Raw genomic sequence first — 27,329 nt, forward strand, 5'->3', positions numbered from 1 at the left:
TGTGTAACCCTGTGTTTTGTTTTGTTTTTACTTATTTATTAAGATTAAAGGTGTTTCAAATCAATAGTTTTTTTTTTTTTTTTTTTTGGTAAAAATCTCACCTATATTTCCAAAATGGCCAAATTTTTCATCAGTTATTAGTAAGCAAAAAAACTTCTCTTACCAACTACAGAATCTATGGCAGTAGCTCTGTTGAGGCATTTTCATCTGAAAACTTTTGAAGCTATCAATAAAAAAAATAGCTAAATAACTTCATTGTTGCTGGGGTTCCATAGGCTTTCAAATATTCCAAACTCTATTTAATACCTCTCTCCCTAAAACTCAAAAACAGAATGACCATGACTAAAATGTCAAAGATCTTCAACAAGAAAGTAGTTGATTGAGTAACTGTTTTTATTGCTCACAAATCTAGATTCTCCCTATAGCTTTGGGATTGATTGGGTTGGAATTTATTTTTGTTTTTTAGTAAATATTACTTAGTTTAATAAGAAAAAAGCCAATAACAGTTTTTTTTTTTGACAAATTTCAGATGTCTATGTAATATAGTAATTTATGTGTGTATATACATATATGTATATACATACATACACACAAATTGTATATCTTTCTGAAAATGTAAAATATGTGTGTATATACATATATATATTAATTATAAGTATGTGATTCTAGTTTAGAGTTCAGAAAGCCACCACTTAGAAAGTTTTTTTCATGAAAGCTTCCTAAATGTTTCTTTTACACTGTAGGAGAAAGCATGTCATAATTCATCAAACAAAATTAATACTGTTGAGCTAGTAATTAAAGGTTCTCATTAAGAAGTGCAACTGTTCTCCCTAACCCCACCCTGCAATAAAAATGCATTGGAGATTTCAAGAGGTTATATACAAAAATCAATAACCTGCCATTTTATAATTAAAAGAGAAAATAAATGTTAGGGAAAAGTCCACTAAATTAGGAAAATTACCTTTAGGAGAGATTGAAAATATTGATTTTAATTTACAAAATATGCGAACTCTTCATGCCCTATTCTGAGAGACAATTGGAGGCTGGGTTGTTAATTCTGCATAAGCTTTGAAAATCAATAATTATACTATGGGAATATTATTATAGTCATCATTAATAAAAAGTCATATATACAGAAATGACTAATGACTCCAACTTTCTATTTCATGCAAATTCAGATTAGAATTGCTAAATGCCCAAATCAAATCAATGTCACAGCCTCTTTTTCAATTTAGACACATTCAGCATTGCTAATAGAGGCTATCTCTAAGTTAAAAAAGTAAGACATCTAAAATATCTATCATCATCAATTCATAAATAAATTCTGACAGCATTTGAACAGTTAATAAGGAAGATTCATTTTACTGAGTTCAAATCCAGCTTCAGACAAGACCGTAAGACAGCTAGACAATAGCAAACATTTGTATGATCTCGCTAAATAAATATTCAGATGTTCGGATGGATAATTTGTGTGCATGTCAACTTTCTGTATATATGTGCAGGCTAAGTTAGAAATATATTGGTTCTATTTTAGGTCAATTAAAAATCTTTTTGAGTTGGCAAACATTTTAACTTAAAATCTTTTTTCAACCTTTCCCAGGCTTTTAAAAGTCCTAAATTGTACCCACACAAACACACAGAGATGGACATATGCACATACATGCAGGCTAGTGTGCTTTTGACTTTTTATCCTAAAATTTTACATCCTGATGCATGCAGAGGGAAAAGGATGACAGAAGTTTATTTGAATCAGACACAAAATTTTCACCTAAAATAGATCAGTCTTGTTCTGGTTGAAAATATCTAGATAATCATTTCACTACTTTCATAAAGTTGTGACGTTAAGTTAATCATGATGCAGCAGAAATAAATGAGGTGATTTATAGTTTTAGGAGACAACGATAATTAATATTTTTATATTTTTTCCTAATCTGGAACATAATTTTATTGGCTCAGGAGTATAGGCTTCTGTTACACATAATTCTAAAACGTTTGTATTCAGTAATTTAGTCATGGGATATTCTTAGCAAAGATCCTGAAGTGGTTTGCCATTTCTTTCCCTAATAGATCAAGACAAACAGAGATTGGGTCACACATTTAATAAATATCTGAAGCTTGTATTTGAATTCAGGCCTATCTGACTCCAGGCCCAGTGCTCTTACTAGGCCCAATAGTTATTTTCCAACATGCTAGAATATGATTCTATTTCTCTGTAGGGAAATACACAAAAAGGTTTTTTTTTTAATTGAGTTTTGATCATTTTCTGCCAAATGTGTGTAATGATTCCAATCAAATTAGATTTGGGACTGGGGGGACAAATGTACTCCCCTTTCTCCAAAGTAACACATTTGCTTTTTTTGTGATTATGATATTTAGAAAACAATAAAAGAAGATTATCATGATCCACACCTACTTTTACTCTAGGCTTCTAATTGCCATCAGTTTTATACAGAAGCAATAACTTAACCTGTTGCAAGAAGCCTCTGTTTGAAAAACCAAAATTACCCCTTGGGTTCCTGTGTCTGAGCTATCTTCAAAGCTAGAAGGGGATGTATGGTGCAGTAATAGCTACAAACTTCAACATGTTACTGTAAGCACACATTAAAAAGTGTTTTCTACTCTTCAGACATAAAAATTAACTGGTAAAACTGGACATGGAAATTCTTTTCCTTCTTCCACTTTCATGACCAAAGAAAAAACTTTAGGAGAATGGCTTATTCGTAATAGATCATGTATTCAATTTTCAGGAACAATGGTGAACTGGAAAAACTTGAAAAACTGAATTTTATGGATAATTAAAAATTTAATTCTCAATAGAATAGATTGATTTCCTCCTGAAACATTTCCCATGGCTGTTCACTAACAGAATCCACTGCCCAAAAGTCATCAAACACATAGATGAAAACTGAAAAACCTGGATCAAAGTCCAGATAATTGATATCATTTGGCTCAAATATCTGCATAAAAAAAAAATCACAAAATTTTTGTTTTTTATCTATGTGCTTAGCATATAATATGCATGTAGGTGGAATAGTCGACATTATTGTCGACAGTTAGGAAGACCCAAGTTCAAATCCAGACTCAGAAACTTACTAGCTGTGTAATACTGGGGCAACTCACTTAATTAACACTTTGTCTCAGTTTCCTCATCTGTAAAATCAGCTGGAGAAGGAAGCAGCAAACCACTCCAATATCTGCTAAGAAAACCCCCAAAGGGGTCATGAAGACCAACCCAATCAAATGAGTGAACAACAAATTGGCACATAATCTCTCTACTCTCCTTCAATTCTACAAACATTCATAACATATTTCAAGCATACATGCATTTATTTTTTCATACATATATATAGATATGTATGCATATGTATATAATACGTATTACAATATCATATATGGGTATAATAGATATTGGGCCAAGATCTATGATCTAATTGATAAAGGGAACTTGAAAAAGAGAAAATCCCTTTACTGATGCAGCTCAGCACCCACTGCAACTTTATAGTCTAACAAGTGTTGCTCAGAACATTGAGGGGAAATGGAGGTAACACCTTAGATAGAGCACCAACCCTGAAGTAAGGAAGACCTGAGTTCAAACCCTGTGGGCAAACCACTTAATACTGACTGCCTCAAAATAAATAAATAAACAAACAAACAAAAAAAAAAAAGTGTTGCTTTGAACACTGAAAAGTTAAATGACTTTCCCAAAATTATGAAGCCATTATGTAGAAGAAGTGAGATTTTAATCCAGGTCTTCCTGGATCTAAGTAAGCATAGCATACTGTTTCTTATGCAAGTATGGTCCATATATCCCATCATACTCCCAGAAAGGTACTTTTTCAGAGATGACCTCTACATTTCAATAATCTGCTACTATGTTTCTAAGACAATAGATAATGAGTCTGTTTGCTGAATGAGGAAACAAATGGGCTAGAAGGTGTCAATGTAAAAATCAATTAAAGAATTTAACTTAAATCCAAACTTGTGGCTTCTAAAATTCCAACACTAGATGATATTTTTCCTTTCAATGCTTCTATAGTCAACCTACTGCAGGGAGAGGGTAGTAGAATGTTTACTGCAGGAACACTGAATTACCCAGGACATACACACAATGTCAAAGTGCACAAAAAAGCAAGCACCAAAATTTTGTTACTTATTCATGTAGAAAGGTCCCATAAGAACCTTCTGATTAATCAAACCTTTTAAGTAGCAATTTCATTCCTACCTCTTGCCTGAATTGTATAGAAAACTAATTCTTCATTTTGCTCTGCCAGTAACAGTGTAAAATAAGCTAAATAAAAAATCTGTGACCTACACAACTAAGTATATTGAAGAAAAATAATTGTAGATCAGTTTGCATTTTTTGAAAAAGTGATGTGCTTCTTTCAAGCAAAATCAATGATATTAAAGTGAAAGATCCCCATACTTACCCTCATATACCATATAATAAATGAACAAGTCTTTATTGTCTATATGATTTTTAAATACTATTTTTATTTTGCCAAAAGAAATCTTCAATACCTATCAAGATAGTTATTTCACAAATCCCACTCATGATTGGCAGGTCAAACAAACTGAAAAAAAAAAAGTCACAAAGAGATTGTCATGCACAGCATTGTTCTTACCTGCATAGAATTCAGGACTATAGACTGCACCCACAACTGGATTCAATTTCCAGCCTAAAACATATAAAAAGTGGTCCATTGACATAATCATCACAAAAAGTAACAATTTAGTAATATTCAAACTCATCAGATATAATTTCACAAATTTTTGACAGTGAAGGATGCATAGTAGCATGATACAAAAGTACAAAAAATAGGTTCAAATCCCACTTTTTTGTTGTTGTTGTTGTATTGTGAGCTGTTTGATATTGGGCCAGGAACTTAAAATCTTTGGGCCTCAAATTCCTCCCTCTATAAAGTAACTATCACATAACATAGATATTACCTCACAGGATTATTGTACAGGTAAAATGAGATAGTTAACTGTGCTTTGTAAACTATTAAGCATTATATGAACACATATAATAGTATGTAGTAGCTGTAGTAGTATCTTTTATTTGTGAATAAAAGAACTTTACAAAAATATTCTTGTGAAAAAACATATTACCATATCTGTTCCTATGTGACTGTTGTGATATTGACAAGAATAAAATTATACAATTAAAACTTTTGACATTCTTTATGAAAATGATCTGAACAGAAACACCTCCCAAGTACATACTTATTGAAAGCTTCTCCCTAAATCACCAGACTAAAATGATAATCTTTTTTTTTACAAATAATTATCTATAAATACTTATAAGTAGAATATGATAAATTTATAATTTTATTAAACTTTTTTCTTTAAAAAACCTGCAAGGCATATCTTTACCTAGAATCCCAAAATATAAGACCTTTTTTTGCAATAATTTCCAATGGTTATTGAAACTGACCCTGACTGGCTGTCTCACTTCCTGAAAGACCTTTTCAATTACCAGTGGGAAATATGCTTTATATAATTTTAGTGTGAATTAATTATGTGATATTTTCAAACTCTTTAAAAATTAATAAGGCAAGTATATTTGCTCTGATAACTATCAATAAGACAACATATTCAATTACTAGAATACTTTAAAAGTATTAATATTTGATATTCACATTTTTTGATTTATTAAAATCTTGAAGTCAGGTGTGGTTTTCTATCCAAAGAACCTATTTTGATTCCTTTCACTTACTTAATAAGTGTTTTCCATACATTCTTAAAAAAAAAAAAAAGTAATTTTTTGAATCCTAGCCTAAACTTTAAAAAATTCCATACTTAAAAGTCATGATTCTTTCATTTGTTTATGTTTACATCTACATAAAAAATGTTCCATATCTGCTTTTAAGAATTTTTTTCTGTCTATCCAACCTCCAAGAATGTGCCTAGCTAATAGTCGTTCATTATTGATAAACAGAAGACTGGCCAGGAAGTGATCAATTTTGGTTTTGTTTTAAATCACAACCACTTAAAAAAAAGTGTCTGATAATGCAGAGGGGTGTACCAATCCACATTATTAAAGAAAAATGAAATTGGATAACAGAAATTCATGGCAGCATGAAAAATGAAATCTGTCAATTTTCAAAATCAATGCTTTAAATATATTCATTTTGCTATATAGGAATTGCTGAGTTCAATTCTACCTCAGACATTTACCAATTATGTGACCCAGGTCAAATTATTTAACCTTTGTCTACCTCAGTTTCTTCAAATGTAAAACAGGGATAACCATAGCACCTACCTGCCAGGGTTTTTGTGAAGATCAATAAATTGTGATAGCTGTAAAGAACCCCTTAAAATGCTGCATAAAATATAGTTATTATTAATAACGTTACTGACATAGTCTAGTCCTCAAATAGTAATTTGCCCTATACCTGTGAAAGAAAACCTGGGGTTCCAAAAGAACACTGGAATTGGAATGATGAGTCATAGGATCATATATTTTTGAGCTAATCCAACTCTTTATTTTCAGAAGAGGAAACTAAGGTCCTAGAAAATGGAACCTACTGGTGAAAATTAGTACAGGTATAAAAGCACACACAAGTGATGTTTAATTTAGACTTCATACAGAGAAACATTATCTCTATTTATCTCTATTTTAGATATGAGGACACTGAAGCTCTGAGCAGTCAAATACTGAGCAAGTTTAGTAGTGGAAATGAAGGGAGTCAAATGAGATGACCTCAGATTCTAGAGGAAGTCCTCAGTTTCTCAGATCAACTCTAAAATCCTAGGGTCCTGTGAAATTTCAAAGCTAGCTCAGAAATCAAAAGTACTTATTGACAATAAGAGAGTAGGACAAATGGGATTCTTATTATGCCCATCTTCCTCTAACTCAGAATATTACAGGCAGGCAGAATCTGAGTCAATAAAAGGGAAAACTCCTTTGTAACAAATAAGATTGTTCAATCCAATGAACATTTATAAAATAAGTGAAAAGTACTGAACTAGGTGTTTGGGATAGAAAACAGCATGTAGTTCCCTGACCTTAAGATTTCAATTAATGAAAAAATGGGAAATAGCAAACATGAATATATGAATTTTAACCTAAGCTCTATCTTTTTGCTACAACAAGCCACCTGCCACTTTTATAATGACTTTTTATAGAAAAATTCTTGGAGCATATCTGTATGATTGGTTTGAATTACAGGTGTCATTAATTTTGGCGAAGTTTCTCTGAATCTGGACAAGTAGTAAGGTCTGGATTTACTCTGGCAAATTTGTAAAAATTGCTTTCATTTGTTTTTTCCCAGGATAGTATTAGATTGTGTCCTTAGATGAAAAAGTTCCACTAAGAGTACCACAACGAATACAAATTATTCAGAGTCCATTGATCATAGTATACCAGATGATGAACAATTTGAATGAATTTTGGACCTGCCAGCTCTGGCTGATGGAGCTCTCTAAGATGGTAAGTTATATTAACAGCCTCTCATTTTATCTAAGGAAAAAAGGGTCTTCAGAGATCCCAATTGATGCCCAGAGCTGAATTACTACCCCTCCCCCCATATCTCATTTTCTTCCCGTTCTCTATTCTCAGGGCTAGAGTGTTTTAACTTTTTTTGAAGGTAGCATGGGGAAGGCTTCATTCATCATGAAAATAACAGCAATTAAACTTTACTCTGTCTTGTCAGGAAGGTCTGTGCTAACCCATAACTGCGAGGGTTAATCAAGTGTGATGAGAACTGACTTCTCCTGAGCAAAGAGCTGCCAGGAAACTCTGGTGCAGGAGGAGGGGCAAGGAAATCTCCCCAGCAGGTGTTATTGTTCACGTCTTAGTGGGCACATCTTTCTTAGTGTCACTGTTCCCTCTGTCGTTGTTCCCTTTCCCCAGAGTGTGTGCATGTGGGTGCACACTCACACAATGCATTTTTAACTTTAAAAGCTTAAACAAAACATGGGAAAATAAAAAAGTTTTTTCTGCTCTGCAAACTAAATATGTGGACATACACAGTTGTCATTAGAAAAAAATTATTCCCATGACTGGATGTTGTGTATCTATGTATACACATATGTATATACATACTCATGTTTACTGTGTGTATATGTATGCTATTTGGGTATGTATGTATATATCCTATATAACTATCTCACAAACCCAAAAGAGGTCCTTGGGATAGTGTTGCTAAAGACAATGATCTTGTAATGTCAACAAGATGGACAAGACAATCCCAGACATAGCTCCCATTTTTTTATTTCTCCATTTGTCTTTTTCCCTAGGCCTTCCAAATTTAGAGATTTTGATCAAAGACATTAAACCAAACAATGAAGCTTACAACCAAAGAAAAACAGCTGACATAATCCTTCAGTTCCCAATATCCCTGGACCCCAGGCATATTAAAGCAATAGAGCAATGACTTAAGCTATTACAGTTTAAGTCTCTGTTTCTGAGATGCAGACAGATTATCTGTGTTCCGTTCAACAGGCAAGAGCTTGTGTGTCTACAACATTTGAAAAAAATCATATTTAATGATTTCCCTCTCTGCATATGATTTTCAAACAAGCTACCAACAACACTCAATTTTAACCACCTCTAAAAGGACTCTGAAAAAGATCTATATTTGCATAAAATAAAATAACACACATACACATATACATATATATCCTTTTGAGTTTGTGGAACAGAGATATCACATAAAGTGAACTTGCAAATATTTTACATACAATTCCAGTATTATTATAGGAAATGAATGTATGCTGAAATGTACAAGATACTTCTAGATGTTCAAGGGGCAACTAGATATCATGCTCACTAAGCTTGGTTTTTAACTACATTAGGACAGGAAATATGAAATTAACAAACCAGAAACATCGGGGAAAGCTAAGCTTACTAAAAACATTCAGGCATTCAGAAAAACTAACACTTTTAACCAGAAAAGTACATTTATTATATCCTGTATGTAATCAGTTATATTTGTCCAAAATTTAGATTAGTCAAGATTTAGTTCACATTCCTTCTATTCCTCTCTTACTATATCTCCAAGCTAAGAAGTAAATGAAGGAGTGGCAACTTATAAAGGCAAAATAATCACCACTGACTAAGGGGAAAAACATCTTGCAGTTCTTTTGCTAATTCTTAATATATGTAAAATCTCAATTTTTGTTTCTATGTCAAGTAGAAATTTTTTTTAAATCAGTTTCTAGAGTTTTTCCATTTATGCAATTTCAAGTCAAAACATCTTTCTTTTATTTCCTATTATTTGCCTCAAAACCACTCCAATTTTCTGAGTGGTATTGTCTTTCAAGAATACTTTTTTATGCCCATCTTTTCCTACATCCTTTATAATGTCTTGAAGCAAAATAGCTTAGAGTACAGAGCTGACCTTTGAAAAACCTGAGATCAAGTCTGTTATCTCCCGGATTCTTGAACTGTAGTTCATGACCATACCTACAATCTCAAAATTAAATGTAGGGTTTTGAAATTATGATTTATTATCAATAAATGTTTTATTTGTATACTCATTTTATATACCTATATATGTAAAAATTTTCTTGTGTGAAAAGGGATAATGAGTAAGAAAAGTTTAAGAATCCTTGTATTTATCTGACATATGCTTGCTGGGCTACTGGGCAAATTCCTTAACTCCTCAGAATTCTAAAAAACCAAAATTATAGATTGTAGAGAAAGTCCTGCCCTACATTGGTAGGAAGTTTCCTCACTAGAGAGACTTGCTACATCAACACAATCACACATTAAATCATTATCTCTAAACCCTTTATTTTTCAATAAGAGTTGATTATAACTCAAAAAGAGTTAATTGCTATATATAAAGGGTCTTGGAAAGGAAGAGTATTGCTATTAATAAGTTATCCTCTAATGCATGAATGAAAAAAATTTATTACTTGTCCTTAGAAATTACATGATACATTCTTGAAAGGGCTGACTCCAGTACTGAATTGCCTCCTAATGGGGAAATATCCCTTTAATGGTCAGGCCATCAAAACGAAGCTGGGGCAAAAAGAGAAATAATGGGGGGGGAGGGGGAATAACCTGCCTTTTAGTGATTCAGAACATAAAAGAAAACTGCAAGTAGCCTACAATTAAGAAAAGTAAGTTAGGAATCTTCATTGTATAACGATAATCATTTGAAAACTAACGTACCACTCAATGGTTAAAATTTTACTTAAAAAAAAATCCTTAAAATTAACATCTAAATATATGACATTGATCTTCAAGGTACCATACATAAAGGATATAAAATAACAATGTAGAGGGGATGTCTAAAACATAAAAATGATCTTCCCATCTCCTTTCTTTGTTCTCATCTCCTCCTGTTACAAGGACAACCATAGTAGAACTCAATGACCACTTTCATGGTCCAATCTTAATAATTAATTTACTCAGGCTATGACCATTGTGATTTTACCCAATTAAAAATAGCCAGGGATCTACTGTACAGCACTAATCAAATTTCAGAGACTGAAATCAAGGTCAAATTCTAATGTGACTGTGTAATAATTTCTTGACATGGTCAATACGAAAGAAACTAAAAGGACAGCAAGATCAATTTTTCTTTCACAACTTTATTTTCTTACTTCTAACAACTAGTCTTTTAAAAGAAGAGCCTACAACAATGAGAATACCATCAAATAGGACTACCCTAGAAAGATTGAAAGAAAGGACTATTTGCTCAAGATGACCACCAAATGAGCAGTTTCTCTGTAAATCACCCAATTTTGTTTGGAATGTACCAAATTTGTAAAATGAAACATTGTTCCAGTGATGAAAGAGACATGCCCAGCTTAAGAAGCTTTCCTAGTTATTTAATTTGAAGGAAGAACATAACTTCCTGTGAAAGGTATGGCTGTACTTACCATTTGTATAAGGGTTGACCGTCTTTTTATTTGTCATTACACGTGCTGTAGCATTATTTACCTAAGTACATAGAAAATCAAATTAGTATATTTTGCTGAGCAAGGTTGTAATTCTATTAATTGCATGCATTATGGCTACTAGTATTCATATAAAAATGCAATTTAATTTATAAAAGGCAGTAGGTGCATAACAAAATCATACTATTTATAACTACATTTATTTCATAACCATTTAAACTTACAAATCATTTCAATAAAGCAACATCATATCATTTAAAAGTTTAATAAAGAGACATTAAAAGCAAATTAAAAGGTACTGCATAATTGAAGATTAAAAAGCATGCGTGTACTCCATGATAACACTGAAACAATAAATATTTTAAAACAGAAAATAAAATCTCTCATATGAAGGAACATGCAGTGAAGTAGAAGGGGAAGAGACAAGGTACAAGGAAACAGAAAATGTCAAAAAAAGGGACAAACAAATTTTAGCAGTGTGCAACATAACCCTTTAGAAGATAAGTACCATTGGAAAAGCAACAACTAGCATTCAACACTGGAAACAAGAGCCTTTTTCATTGCAAGAATTAACAAAATCATTCAAGCTTTAAAATCACAGCTAACAAAAGGATAAAAAGAGGGTGCATTATTTAACACAATATGGAGTTAACAATCTGAGTAAGATGTGCACCAAGTCATATCCTCAGTCCAGTCAGTGCCTCCCAGGCTTGCTTAAAACGTACACTCAATTACAGGCGTACCAATATCGAAAAAAATAGAGCATCAAGAAAACTTAATACAACAAGTCAAAAAATTCACGTGGTATAGATATAGATATAGATATAGATATCAGCGCTAAATACGTGAAACGGCAGATGGACTTCTCCACTTACCATTCAGCACCATCGCCAGCATGGGTATGTATACAGTTACCATGGTTACTGAGAGTTTGGTGAGGGGCCTAAGCGCTACCGTCGAGGGGGAAAATGAAAGGCAAAATATGCAACATCTTACTCCAAGACTACAGCATTTTCAATTGGTATTTTTTTTTCTTTTTAAAATTCTAACAATTATAATCCTATGGCAGTGTTGAGGGGGATCCGGTGGTAGAAAAAGCAGGCTCTTTATGTAAACATTTTATTGCTCCCCCATTTTTTTCCTTCTAGAGAGGGCACAGGCTACTAACCTTAAAAACATGCCTGTTGATAACTGTCATTTTTCTTTAAGAAGCAAAATGTACAAGATTTTTTTTTCTTCTATTTATTTATTTAGTAATGCTTTGTGTTTCCCAATTTGCTTTTAAAAAAAAAAAAAAGCCACTGCGGATCCCTCATCAACCCTGCAGCAGAAAAAAAAAAAAAGCTGCTTTGTTTTTGGTTTGCTCTGTCATGCTTTTCTATTGTTTGGAATCTACTGCACCCATTTGATTTACAAAACATTGAAAATAATAAGTTCAAAAGATTAAGCTTTCATTTGTCTCATTTCTGTCATCCACCTTTCAGCAATAAGAATGAGAATAATAAAATAAACAAAACAAAACAAGTAAGGCCAGATTTCCTTTTTTATATATAAATATATATATATAAACAATGGGAAGGGAGGAGGGGCGCACACACAGGACACCAATGATGCATCTGAAACAACGTATGAGAGTGAAGCAGACATTTATCAAAAAGATGAAAAGGAAAATATTTTGAACATGCACCTCGATTTTACGGCCCTCTACCACGGTGCCGTGTAATTTCTCCCTCGCCCTGTCCGCATCGGCACTATTTTCGAAAGTTACGAAACCAAATCCCTGCATGCAGGAGGGAGAAGGGGGGAAAACAACATGCACATTATTATTTCAATCAATGATCACTTTTTAAATGTTCTCTCCATTTAATTTCTATCTCTTGTCCTTGCTTCATTTCTGTAACATGCAAATTAGAGAAATTATAAGAGTACTAAGATGTGCGATAAGTAAGAGATAAATGTGAACAAGTTTCCTCTCTTTCACCAGTTAGATATACCCCCTAAAGAATTCAAAGAATACCAAAAATACCTTTCTAAATGTCACTACAGAGGAAAATAAATCTAACAGAAAGAAAATGAGATCAAAATAAATTTACAGTGTCTTTCACAGAGAATAAACTAAAATAATGAGAAGATAAAGGGAACCACTTTTTGACATGCAGATCTTAAAAAAAAATTAAATTGTGCACAAAATTCAACACTGAATGCCAGTATACTCTAAAACATTGCCTACAGAATCATGCTGTGTGGTTGTAAGAACATTTCTTCTTCATGCAACACTAGGGTTATTTAATTTGTTGTTGTTGTTAAATGCTACAGCCTTTACTTATTAAAAATAAATTAAAATCCTCACAAATGAAAGATCTTTCATAATAAAGCTTAAACATTTTAATTTAATAAACAAAAATCACTTGATGTGAATATAATTTTCAACTAAGAATGCAGTTCAAGGAACATTTTAAGCACTTTACATCAACACTTTTTTTTAGGTCATGTGCATGCAAATTCAGTTGCCTACTATCCTTACTACCTTATTAGTAGAAGAGAAATGCGTGTACTTGCTGAGTAGTTTTGAAACACTTACTACATAAGTCAATTCTTCAGAAAAATACAAGAGCATTTATCTAGAATACATTTGTATAATATATGTTAAACATATAGTTGACTAATTGACTAATTTTTTTTAAAAAGTACATTTCTGGCATATTTTTATTTTAATATTACAGCTTAATTATCACTAAACTTAAAATTGTTAAAATACATGCATTTCTTCCCTGACGCTACTACCTAAAAAGAGCCTTCCCATCTTTTAATGATATCTGCATATTATGGTCAGAAACATACACCAACCCTTTGAAACAACTTGGGTGTAAACTTTAATTTGTTCCCCCAACTTTCACTTGGTAAACTAGATAGAGTTTATAGGTACTATTATTAATAATGAATGCTATTTTAAGGCTTCATGAGGCTTCCATATTGGAAAAACTATGTCCTTAAAAATGGATTAATAAGTTAACCATGTGGACTAATTATTTTTATTATATTTATAGGTTAAACTCAGACAAGTAGCATATTCTGAGGCCAAAAAGAGGAAACTAGAGAATAGCATTTGTTCTGTATGTACAATTAGAATGGAAAGTAGAATGGTTCCAGGTAATCTAATTATTACATGGTATTAATACAAAACCAAAGTCAAGTTTTTATTCTCTTATAGGTGGGTGAACCATCTATCAATTTTCTCTTCCATGGCCACAAAATTTTAATTATCAGCCATAATACAAATGTGTGCTATTGGTTACAAGGACAAATACCTAAGCAAAAATGTATCAGTGAGTCTATTGAACCTATCTGCTTACTACTGAAAAAAAAAAAAAAAAAAAAAAAAAAAACAACTCTAAGCAAATGTTCATAAATATGGTGGCTCAATATCATTTTGAATGGAAAAGACTTTCTATATATGAAGAGTGGCATTCTATATCATATCAATTTCTTAAAGACAATGTATCTGTCCAGTCTGAAATTTATAGATTACTTGACTCAATATTCTCTTAAATAAACTCATGATATTCAAAATTAGAGACTAAATTCATTTTTCATAATGCCAGTTTGATCATTGACAAATGAAAGTGACCCAAAGAAGTATCAGGAGGACAGAAGTGTGATTAAAAAATTTTCTCTGACTTGAATTGCAGAAAAAAAGCATTAGAAAGGAAACTCCCATTATATTTAAAATCATTTGCAAAAATGGATTTAATCTATGAATTTGTTTGATTTCATTTTTCTAAGAATAAACATTCTCAAGCAAAAATATCAGTTGCAAGATCCCAAACTGAGCAGTAGATGCTAAGCAAATTTGGTGTTAAGAGGTGTTCAGTATAGCATGACCCAGAAAGACAAAAAATAAAATTTTGATTGCATGAGGAGTGTTGCATCATTTTAATGGTAACAAGTCAGTCAGTATAATCTTAATTAGTGTGAATAATGAATTATAATTAAGTGTTGCATATATTATGAATCCCCACTATTATAACTTAAAATTACGTACAATATGGTCATTGGTTCCAGTCCAATGGAAATATTTAGAACAAATTCAAATAATGCAACCACTTCATAAGATTATTGTTTGCACTAATTGGGATCTAACTACTCAAGGACTAAGAAGTACAACAGGTTATGGAAGCTTCTCAGACAGAAGATAAGATATGACTAGGAAAAATTATCCTTTATTGGTTATCAAAAATCAGGTGCCGCCTTATTATTAATAAAAAGATCTGCCAAATCCCTTACATTTCATAGCTGGTGATAGTCTTGTACCTTGGGAGAAAGAAACTTTCAGTCTTCCATATTAGAACTTCCTAGAGCTAACTACATAGTTAGTTATATTGTACTTGCTAATGGGATTATTATCAGGGTATGTGACCTTCAACTCAAACTGAGGGAGTGGGGGAAAATTAAACTTGATTTGGATTCAGAATTAAAAACCAGAACAGCTGTGATGAAACAGCTGATATTGGTGTGTGACTTCTAAGGAAGATCTATTATTATAAGGTAAAATAGAAACGTTCATTCATGCCAGATAAGGAAAATTTTCCCTGGAAAATATAGATAGAAATATAGTACCAACACAAGAAAAGATGTAAACTTGGAAAGAAACTGCTGAAGAGCAAAAGAATAAAAGGTACTAGAGTCTTAGAGAACAAAGGAAATAGTCTGCCAAGTATCTGGTTATTAGCATTACGGGAGCCAAATTAGCTAACAACTCAGAACCCAAGGTGCTTTGCTTCACCTGGTTTATAAATGTGCTCTAATACTAAAGGATATCCAGTATAAAATATCTCAGCTTGTCCCTTTTTCAAATTTGATATTATAGGAGCATCCTTTTGTATTGTTGAATGACAGTAAATTGTTTCCCTCAGAAAACTGCAGTTTTTTGGAATGAGAAATGGATAGAAATCTAAACTAGTCTTCCATTAACATTAAAAGACTCATTGGTTATTTTACATCACAAAAAGTATGGTGAAAGTCTAGGTAGGAACAGTTGAATCAAAGAAGTTTAACAACATATCAAAAGTTCAGATAAAGGGGTAACTAGGTGGTGCATGGATAGAGCACCAGTCCTGAATCAGGAGGACAGTAGTTCAAACCTAGTCTCAAACACTTAACTTAGCTATGTGACCCTGGGCAAGTCACTTAACCCTAATTGCCTCAGCCAAAAAAAAAAAAAAAAAAAAAAAAGTTCGGATAAAACTTACTCAGGAGGAAAAAAATAATTCAAAACCTAAAATTTCAAGCAGTCTAATCCTAACTCTGGGAATATAGAGAAGTTGAAATACATCACTCCACTCTTCTATAAAATGAGCTAGATGATTTCAAAAGTTCCTCTACAACTAAAAATGCTATTATTTCATAATCTTTTTATATCTGAATTATAACTATGAAATAATATTTCTGAAGATATTATTTATGAGTAATGATATTTTACTTACTATCATATCCCATTCTTAAATGTACCTCCTAAAATCTAATAAACACACAAATGTGGAGTTGCTTTCTACACTAGAAATACAGCTAAAATGGCAGATAACTTTAATTTTTACAAATAAAATCAAATTTTATTTTGATTTGATTCTATTTATTTTCTCTTATAGTCCCTCTCAAACCAGATCCAAGTTTATATGGTTGTTTTCAAAAAATTATTTTCATAATTTATAACTCTCCTACTTGTGCAATATAAATATTAACAAAGAGGGATAAAAAAGGGTGGGGGGGGGCTGTAATTTCATTGGCTTAAAGAGGTCCCTATAAGGAAATTTCCCTCTTATTAATGCAGGTTAGAACTTCAGATGCCTGACAGAACTTTTGAATATTGTGTTTTCTACTTATATTTCAATGTTAAGCTTTTATGTGATTAGTGAAATTCTGTTTTAAGCTAAGGGGAATGGGGGGAAACCCAAGTAATAATGTCAGAGAGTTGCTTCTAATACCATAAAGCCAGAATTTTGGTAAAGGTAGCAATGGAATCAGATCTTTCATTCTCCCAAGACTAGTTCTCTATTCATCATGTTGCAGAACTTTCTTATGTAAATAAAACTTGGTATATATTCCTGGTATAATAGCACACTCATTTAATACCAATGGAATATCCCTAGGTGTGGCTTAAGTAACATATCAGAAAATTATTCAGTCTGGCCCTCAACAAACTTTCTATTTTCTGACCAATTTCTGATACCAAAAAGGTCATGGTAATTTTTTACCTACTAATATACATATTTTACTTTAAATAAGCTTCTCTTCATCAAATCAGACTGATACTAAATATCAGTTAAAGGAAACCGAAATATTCCTAGGAGTATAAAATACTCCAATTTAGAAATTCACCACTGTTTTGTCTTTTTTTGTCAGTACTATGTTATAGAAGGATCCCAATAAACTCACCTATAAGAGTAACTCTTTTCCTGGGGGGCATATTGAATGCCCTACACCCATTAAGAGAAGCTATTTTTTATGTTACTCAATCAAAAAAAAGGAAGGTGTACATTTTGGGATATGCAACTGTAAATGGACTTATTCCTGAGGTTCCCAGTGTCAGGCAAGTCACAGAGATGATGGTAGCTTAAAAACAGAGACACCATTTTACTTTCTGAATTGCAAATGATATTCTTCTCATGCCCCAAAACAGCTCAGAAAAAGCAGGCTTATGAATAAAAAGCATTGTATGTATTTATACATAGCTAGATGTAAATGTATTTATGCTTATATATAAATAAATGCATATACTGGCAAAAATGTAGAAAATGTTTTTGTAAAAGTTTAAGAAATGCAATTCTTCAGACTCGGGCTTGGAAGAAAACTTGTAAAACTCTCAGGCTTTGATATTATTTTTTTTGCCAGCTTGTTAAATAGGCCTACATGAAAAAAACTGCAAAAAGAAGTAATTTATTCTGCTATATAAAAACTTTCTGCAATGCTTTTTTAAATATTTGAGATAAAAACATTATTTTTAAAGGTCAGAGGTAGTGAACTGCCAAAAAAGTCTATAAAACATTTTTCATGGTGGGCATATATAATTGGGTAAAGCAACAGAAGAGTAATAATGAACTAATTTCTCAATCATCCACATTAATAAGCATCAATTATACTAAGGCAGGGAAAAAGTACTACTTCCTCTAGGATTCACTTCTATGTTTGATTTTATGTCTGTCTGGAAGGGAGATTGATAAATTTCTTAGAACAATAATGTCAAATTCAAAGAGATATGGGGACCACTACTCTGCACATAAGAATGTTCATGGGCTGTATGTTGATCTAGTTTTAAAATGTAGTATTATGTATGTTTTATTACATTTTTATTTATTTTGTTAAATATTTTCCAATTACATATTAATTACATACATAATAATGTAATTAATTAATAATCACGCTGCATTAAGAAATATTGTGGGCTGCTTGGGGCCTTCAGGCCACATCTGGCATCTCTGTCTTGGAATATACAATTCAATAAAGGAATAATACTTTTTTCCTTCTTTAAGGGGTTAAACACAAAAAAGCTGACTGTGAACCACCATACTTAGAACCAACTCTTTTCAGAAATGCACATAAGTACAGCCTAAACCAAAACTTATTTCTGACTGTAGACCAGGAAGTATCATTTAAAAAAAAAAATTTATTTCTTATATGATAGGTGATTTCTCACTACATAATTCATTAGTAGCCCCTAAATGTAAAGACAGAAAGTCTAAGATTTGTTTCCATTTAAAGGCAATATAGCAATGAACAATAATTTGGTCTCAGAATTGAAAAAGGGGAAAACAGGCTAGAATGTCTTTGGGAAATTGCATAGTAATTTAAATGACCCTCTTACCTCCAGCTCATGTTTACAATAAAGGCCCTTCTTTTTAACATTAATATCTTTTTGGTAAGGCTCTATTACTCTCAATTATAAAAGATTCTGATCTCCAAATATTTAAAGTGGTGGATCACTTCACAAGCAAGAAAGATCTTCATGTTGGGAGTAAAGAGGCAATGACATATTACCAATGAAGGATTGTGCAGAAGTCCATGATTAAACAAGGAGAAATATGAATTGAAAAAACAGTAAAATAGTCATGTAGCAAGAACAAGAGATAAATTGATATTTAGCCAGTATGCTCCACTGTTATACTAACACAATGTCAAGAAATCAGATATGTTGGGTGAACTGCCACCGAAGATTTACATGTCGATCCAGACAAAAAGTCTCACACCTCGATGGATGGATTGGCTCATATTAATGATATCATAGACCCATTGTGGTATTTTATCATTTGGAAAAGAAAATAGGATTTGAAATTTCTAAAACTCTAAATCATAACTTCCTCCTTACCATTAAATTACTTAAATCATTTTCATAAATGGTATTATGATGATGTGATGGGAAGAGAATACCTGAAAAAAAATATTTTGCCATTAGCTCCTCCTAGGAAAAACAGAACTCAGCATATGAGTTCACCATGATCCCAACATAAAGGAAATACCTGATTTTATGAATAAAGGGTCTGAGTGCTTTCATGGGAATGTGAAAACACATTGGAAATTGTAGGAAAAAAATTAATGTAAAATGGGAATAGGAAATGTTCCCCAATACTTTTATCCTAAGAAAAACTTGAAAGGAGAAAAATAGAAGAAGCCTTCTTTAACAAATAATGACTTTATATTAGCTTCTTACTAATACTAAAATATTCTATTATATTTTCAGTCCTCCAGAGAGATTATCCTAAACTAAGTTTGCTATGAAAAAATTCAAAATATTAATCCATATAGTAAAAATTTGATTGTATTCAAAGGGTTGGTGTATTAGAAGTTTCTTTACTATCTAGGAAAAGAACTGCACTTCAATAATATGGGAAAAATCACATTACAAAAAACTTTCTCATGAGAATGCCAACTGATTTCCATATAAACAGTCACCCCTAAAAGACAAAAATACATAAGCATAAACTATCATTACTTTAAAGCACAAATAATTTTCAATGAAAATGTTGACAAATTCAGGACTTTTAAAAATCTACTTCTTACACATACTAAACTAGACCCAATAAATTTCACAATGTTTTGGAAACTGAGTAGTTCTCTAAAGGCATTTCCGTTAAATTATACCTTAAACACATAACCATAGTTTTATTACATCAGTGCAGTTGTTTCCCCCTTACTCATAAAAATTGCTTTAAGTAACCTAAAATATCCTAGAATGAATTAGACAACTTACCTTTGAGCCTCGCTCATTAAAAATTATTTCAACATCTAAGATTTTACCAAATTGCTGCAAAGAAACAGAAATATATAAACATGAGCAAATGAAAGCATATCATGCTACACAAACTGGCAATTATTTCAGAGTATGAAAATATTGGTATGTTAAAGTCATAAACTGTATTTAATACTCCACAGTTAAAGGGTATAATTAGCACAGAGAAGCAATTCAACCCAAACTGCTAAATTCCCATAGTATGAAATTCTGAGGCAGAATCTCTGGTCTAGTGTGGATGACTTATTTACTAAATAAATACAAACAAAATAATAATGTTAGGAATAGTTTAGTAGCACTGGCCCATTTCATTTTTCAGTGGGACAAAGTGGTTTTCAACAGGAGTTTGGCAACTGATGTGCAATATCCTGATTCTTTCCACTGTGGTATACAATAATATTCAGAACAAGGTAAAGATGACATAAAAGGGCCTGTACTCATGGAGAAACACGAATTATACCAATGACCTGGGCATTCCTCAAAATATGGGTATAACTCTGATTTGTCTTTTAATATTCTAAAAAAAAAATAACTGCCATACTGTGATTTTTTTCAATGTTATTAAAAATATACTTTTAAAAACTGTCAAAATAGGTAAAATGGGGCTATATTCATCCTTTTATCTATCTATTTATTTATTTCTAAGACTCATACCTAGAATAGATTTATTAATGTTGAAAAACTTAAGACATACACATCCGGTGTGTGTTTGATCCACACTAAGAGAAGGGAATATCAATTAAAAAATGACATAGATGGATAATATCAACATGGAGCAACCCTCAAATTAATTTCCTTTGGCTTCAAGACAATTCCCAATAAAAATACTTTTTTTCTGACATTTTGCTCAGGAACCGGTTTGTTTCTTGAGAAACACACCTGCTAGGAATGTACCAAGTGACCAGAGAGAGTCAGCCTGGAATTTAAGACCTAGTTCATTAATTTTAAAAAGAGGGGAGGGGTGATGGTGAAAGATCTATATGAATAAATGAGAATTAACTATCCTTTTCATGATGATAAACAATATTCGGACCTTCAAATTATGACTGTTTTCCCCTTATTTTTGCTTTCATTTTACTCCATTTGCCTTTTTCTATCCTATTTTACCCAGCTTACATGATATCTGTCTAAACTACTCTCTAACCCAAGTATTTTTGAGGCAGCAGGAAACCACTAAGTAGATAGAGGCTGTGGTTGGTATAGAGAGAGAGAGAGGAAGAGTAGAGAAAGTCCATTTGATTAAGACTTAAAGAACAAATAAGACTTCACATGATCAATGTACATTCTCTCTAGGGAAGGAAGCACTAGGAAAGTTTAGAACAAAGTCTAGTAAAGCAAGTCAACTGATTAATTACAAATCAAGATGATAAAATTGGGAGGTGTAAACACTGCTTGGCAATGTATGATATAAAGTAGAGTGAAATTACTAGACTACACACACACACACACACACACACACACACACACATACAGTTTTACATATAGGTAGAAAAGGAACCTGTTAAAAATAAAACACTCAAAAAATTAAGAAAGAAAAGTTTTAAATATAGGGCAAAATTAGGAAAAGTATAAGTTATTTTATTCCAGAGACTGGGGGGCTCCTTCCTTTAAATGTATTTATACAAGATACCCATAAAAATGGATATTTTCAGATAAAGTAGCTATTGGCTTTGAAGAAGTAAATGATTAAGGAAACAAGAAACGTAATTTAAGCTTGGAATATTAAAATTCACATTTCTTATATTTAGATTGAAAGTGTATCACAAGAATAGCTTAGCCAGGAATAATAATGAATATAATGATAATTTCAGAAGAGATAGTACTATAGTGGCCAATTTCATATATGACCTTCTCAAAAGAAATGAAAGAAAAAAGGATTGATTTTGATAAATGTTTATGCAATTTGCAAATATATGAAAATCTTTAGTCCAGAGAACATTCTTTTTTTGAGTTTTTTTCAGTGTTCTGAATTTTACCAGTAGAAATTTTGTCTTAATTATGATTCAGTTGTTTAAAATAAAGAATTTAGCTTTCAACAGAAAACTTGCAATTTTATTTGAAAGACTAACCTAAAGCACTATGGTTTCCATTATTCAGAAGCAGTCTATTTTTTTTTCTACTTCCTACTAAGAATATAGGAAGGACACAGATTGCTGCAAATCAATCTCAGGAATGAGAGAATAGAAACAAATTTATTTATGGATGAAAAATAATAAAGATGTGTCCTCTACTTCCATACACCAAATGTCATCTAATGGTAATTCTCTGTATGGACACGATGAAACTCCTGTTCTAAAACCAGGAGTCAGTAAAGACAAAACAAATTAATTTGAGCAATAATGCTGCATGCCTGGTATAGTATTTAAGGGTACAAGAATGATACCCCATTCAAAATCTATAATATCTAGAACTACGAGATAAATTGTGAAAGAATGATAGAAAGTTTAATAATGATATAAAGACAGCTGGCATATTTTCATTGTAAAGTGACACTATAAAAAACAAAGGCAAAATTGGTGTTTGCTCAATAATGTTGTTATGATATAGCTCAGATTCCATAAAAACATTCTGTTAAGTACTTCAGAACTTTATCTAAAATCTTCAAAAGAAGGAGTAGAGGAAATATATATCAAGCAGCTGTAGATTGTCTTGGATCAAATAATTTTTTTCTGAAAAACTATATAAGATGATAAATCAATATGGCATAAAAAAAAGTCTAAAGTTTAGTTTACACATAATGACTAATGACTCTTCTAGGCCTATGTGAATTCAAATACATGTATTTAATATCTAGTAATTCTAAATGCATTAAAAATATCCAAAGAATTTCAATATACTGAAAAATTAGATATTTGGCATAAACATAAAAGAAGCTATTATATATATTTTTGACTAACAAAACAGTGGGTACAAGATGAAGTTTATAGGTTCTGAACGAGATTTAAATAGAACATTTTCCCATATATAAGACTTTAGCTTTGATAAATATATAGGGATGCTATTAAAGTCACTATTAAATTTTGAAACTATTCTCAGTAGTTTCTGAATATATCAAAGGTCAACTACAATCCCACAGTAATTATAGATGAGAATTACAAACCCAAAGAATAGAGTGAACTACAATTGAACTATTCTCTATAAAATCAAGAAATTCTAGAATGAATCTTGAAAGGAGATCAAGCTAGTTTTTCCAAGGTAAATAATGCTAAAGAAATTATAGTGTTCCAGAAGTGTGTGAAAGGTTGATGATACATTTAATGATTAACATTTCCTACCTGAAAGAAACATATGGAAGAAAAAGAAATTGACAAAAACACGTGTGGCCGCATTAGGCCAACAAATGTTTCATTCAGAATCAATGTTCTCACTTTAACTCAACAAATATTTACTGGATGACTTCTTATATCCACACCCACTATAGAGTATATAAAAATTAGTGGGACAGAGTCCTTACCTTTCAAAGTTGGATAGTTTGTTTGGAATGTGTGAGGAAGCTCCCCAAAAAGGAAACATTATTTAATTCATTGTATACCAGAGATTAGTAAGTAAACCATTATTTCTACTACCTTCAATTCAATTCATTCTGGGTTTGACCATTGCTTTCTGCAGATGAAAGGAAGACTTCATTTGATTTATACTAATGCAAATATAATTTGAGCAAATTTTCTGGGCCAATTTTTTTTTCCTTTTTACTTCTACCTTCACTCATTATGATACTAGGTTTGAGGGACCATTCTCACCAATATTCAAATAAATATTTTACCAATTTGACATCAGAGCAAGATCTATTTTAGGGTAACAAAGACTACCTACCTTTCAGGACATTAGTCAAAATGTATCACAAGACACCAAACTACCCTCAAGCTATTTATTTCTAGGTGGGCAAATATTCCATAATCCCTAAGTAAATAGCTCTTGTTAAGAAATAAGATATCTAATAGACAGGTGTCTCTAGAAAAACTCATATGTGTAAATATTGGTATTCCTCTAATACTTATTAAAATTGTCTCAATATTTAAATATATTTAACTTCCATTTTAATGTGAACTGTTAATCTTTGGCTTGAAAGTACTGAGACCTTTGTGCTTTGGAAGGAATGAAAGGAGTTTAAAGTTTTTACCAAATGAGAGAAAAAGAAGTGTGTGTGTATATCTGCTCCTTTAAAATATCAGAATTCAAATCCGGATTGTTCATTTTTTTGGGTTGCATACTCTGTTGTAGTGTCAAGTACAGGCTAATGAAATATCATGTATTTTTATTAAGAAAAAAACAAATCCTAGAGTTATTTAGATTGGATGATATTTCTTCACTTTATAGGAATTATAGAACTACTTCTATATCCAACTTCTTCCATTACTCTCCTTGCATTCTTCCTTTTATTTCAGTTTTTATAAAGGAGTATCAATAGTAATTAATGGAGGCCTTAAAGGTAAACAAAAAGGTACATTCCTCCTGACTAGCAGGGGAGAAAAGCCTATTTTTTTCATAATTGTTCTGTAGTAAGCCAAATTTGGCAACTATAGCTACTAAAAGACTGATGATATCATGCAGTTATGTTTATATCCTTAGGGGTATTGAGTTACTGGAAAAGTGTACAGGGGCAGAGATAAGAATAGCTCCCCACTGTCCACAACTCAATGAATACACATGTTTTACCTTTCAGGGCCCTTTACTATATATCACTCTCTGATGGAAAAGGAGCTTCCACATATTGGGGATACCTCTTCTTTAATGGAATCTGATGCTTATTTGTTCAAAATAGAGAAAGTTTAAGAAATTACTATTGCCAAATATCTTTCCATATGCCTGCCAAATAGGTTTACATTCAAATTTATTCTAGGTGGACATCTCTGAAACACTTGTTCTACTTCAAAAAATAGTGTTCCTCGGATAAAGGCAAAGTCATATAGCTCCATCCCCAATTCTTAAGATTTATCCATATTTCAGCATTTTAGCAGAATAATATGTTATTCTATAAATTTCTAATTTTCCTTCTCTCCTAAGTAGAAAGATAAATACTTAGGTAACTATAATAGACCTTTTATTTTTCTTTGTGATTCTCAAGAAGAACATTTATTATTAATCCTAAAACATATAAATAGATATTAGGCATATCTATATTATATAAAATATATGTATATATATATACACATGGGTAATACCTATATATCTTAATCATCAAATCATAGTTTCATGACTATGATATAGTTATATTCATCTCACAAATTCTCTTTTAGTCTTATAAGGCTTTTTGTTTGTTTGTTGGTGAGATTCAGGCCCCAGTGTGACATTTGGGGATGGCCAGGATACAGATGGTAATCCCTCCTTCCATGCCCCTATCTAGTTACTTACATTTTAAAGTGCTCCATAAGGATTTCTACAGTCCCATTATATCAAAATTCCTTCATGCAAATTCAGTTTAATATTCTTTTTTTTTTCTTTTGATACTAATGCTCCTTATAAAAGGAACATCTGGTTGACTCTCAAAATGAAGGGGAATGTGTGAGAAATGAAAGAGAAGTGCCTAAGGGAACCAAGCTAAGGCCCATACGAAACATGAAGGCTTTGTAGCATCTAGGCCCGCACCTAAGAACACTTCCTGTTGAAAGGAACCCTTGTGCTTCCTAAGTATCATGTAGGAAAGGCACTTCTGGGAGGGTAGGAGTGCTTCTCCAAAAAATGAATAAAGGAACATACTTACCCCAAACATTTGTCTGAGGTCCGGATCCCGGAATCTGAAGGGGATATTTGAGACATGCAGCCGCTTGGGCTGTGATTTGTTTTCTGTGTTTTCAGAAGGTTGTGTCTGAGGCTGGCCATCAGTCTGTGCTGCATCATCTGTCTGCTAAAAGAACAAAAGAGAAACAAAGTAAAAGAGGTCTTCAGTGTACTTTTAGGTCTAATATCTATTTTCCATGTCACCACATAATGGGTGAGAGAATGAGTCAAGGAAAAGTCTTCTTTAATTATAAAAGAAAGAAGAATCTGTTGGCTTTGTTTAATCCAATTTTAAGTGTCTAAGGATGTGCCTATATGAGTCTGCTCAGATAAAATATTAACTAAATTCAACTGAGGGTTGAATTGAAGAAGAGGGAGAATTGAACCAGTTGTTTGGCACTGCATATAAAAAAGCTGACCAACTGAATTAAGCATTTAGACAATGCTATAAATATCTTATAAGGCAAAACCCTATAAAAGTAGGATAAATATATTTGCAGTAACATATAAAAAGAATGAAATCTCACCCACTTCGTGTAGCCCCTTAAATATATAAAATACAGAGGGAAAGGAAGACATTTTTGTTGTGATGATTTTTATTAAGTCTGCTGTTTGATCACTTTTATATATACTTTTAAAACCAAAAAGATTTTAATATATTTTAATTCACCTGCTTTGGAGATACACTTATTAAGGCATCTTCCTGAGGAAGTTCATTTGATCTGTAGCTATGAATTTTTCAGAGTTTGTTAGCAGAAATATAATCTTATTTAAAAAGTAAAATATAAGCAGACTTAAAAAGATAATCTTCCACAGGAAATTTTCAAAAAAATTATCACTCATAACAAAGTGCCATCTTCACAAAGCTTCAATGATTTTCCCTTTATGATTCCTCTTTTCAAAAACTTATTTATTAATTTTTAATTTTTTTTCTACTTCCATAGGTACATATTATTTCCCCTACTAGAATGTAAACTCATTGAAGACTAGTTTAACTTCTGTTTCTGTATTCTCGGCATTTAGGCCCAAAGGGAGTAAGGAGGTGCAGTAGATCAAACATCAGGCCAAGAGTCAAAAAGATCTGAATTCACATGTAACTTCAGAAACTTACTAGGTAAATGCTGAAAATTATCTTTACATGTATGAAAATTAAAAAAAAGAAAGAAAGAAACTTAACAAACTCTATGATTCTGGACAATCCATATTTTGTTAGTTTGTCTCAGTTTCCTCTTCTGTAAAATGAGCTAGAGAGGGAAATGGTAAACCACTCCAGTTTCTTTGCCAAGAAAACCCCTGATGGGGTCATAGAGTCAGACATAACTGACAACAAAGTCCCATATCTGGAGCACAGGCAATTAGTAAATGTTCATTTATTGATACAATTTGGCATATTTCTAATTATAGCCATGTAACCATGGCTTATCCACAGATGTCATTTAAAATGTTCCTTTGTGATTCACTAATTTATATCTAGAAT

At 31.9% G+C, this 27,329-nt stretch overlaps 1 protein-coding gene across 29 annotated transcripts in view; it reads right to left on the minus strand.

Moving 5' to 3' along the window:
* RBFOX1 (RNA binding fox-1 homolog 1) overlaps window positions 1-27,329 on the minus strand; it is a 1,689,737-nt gene that overhangs the window by 95,231 nt on the left and 1,567,177 nt on the right. For 28 of the 29 annotated variants that reach the window (XM_031951810.1, XM_031951238.1, XM_031951046.1 and 25 more), the window contains 5 exons: window positions 25,836-25,979; window positions 20,096-20,149; window positions 12,542-12,634; window positions 10,837-10,897; window positions 4,623-4,676 (listed from right to left, as the gene is read on the minus strand). In XM_031951810.1, the coding sequence (XP_031807670.1) occupies window positions 4,623-4,676; window positions 10,837-10,897; window positions 12,542-12,634; window positions 20,096-20,149; window positions 25,836-25,979 (406 nt within the window). The remainder of the gene's footprint in view (window positions 1-4,622; window positions 4,677-10,836; window positions 10,898-12,541; window positions 12,635-20,095; window positions 20,150-25,835; window positions 25,980-27,329) is intronic. The other variant, XM_031950760.1, reaches the window with a different exon arrangement.

Source organism: Sarcophilus harrisii, chromosome 1 (assembly GCF_902635505.1).
Source record: "Sarcophilus harrisii chromosome 1, mSarHar1.11, whole genome shotgun sequence".
Lineage (NCBI taxonomy): Eukaryota > Metazoa > Chordata > Mammalia > Dasyuromorphia > Dasyuridae > Sarcophilus > Sarcophilus harrisii.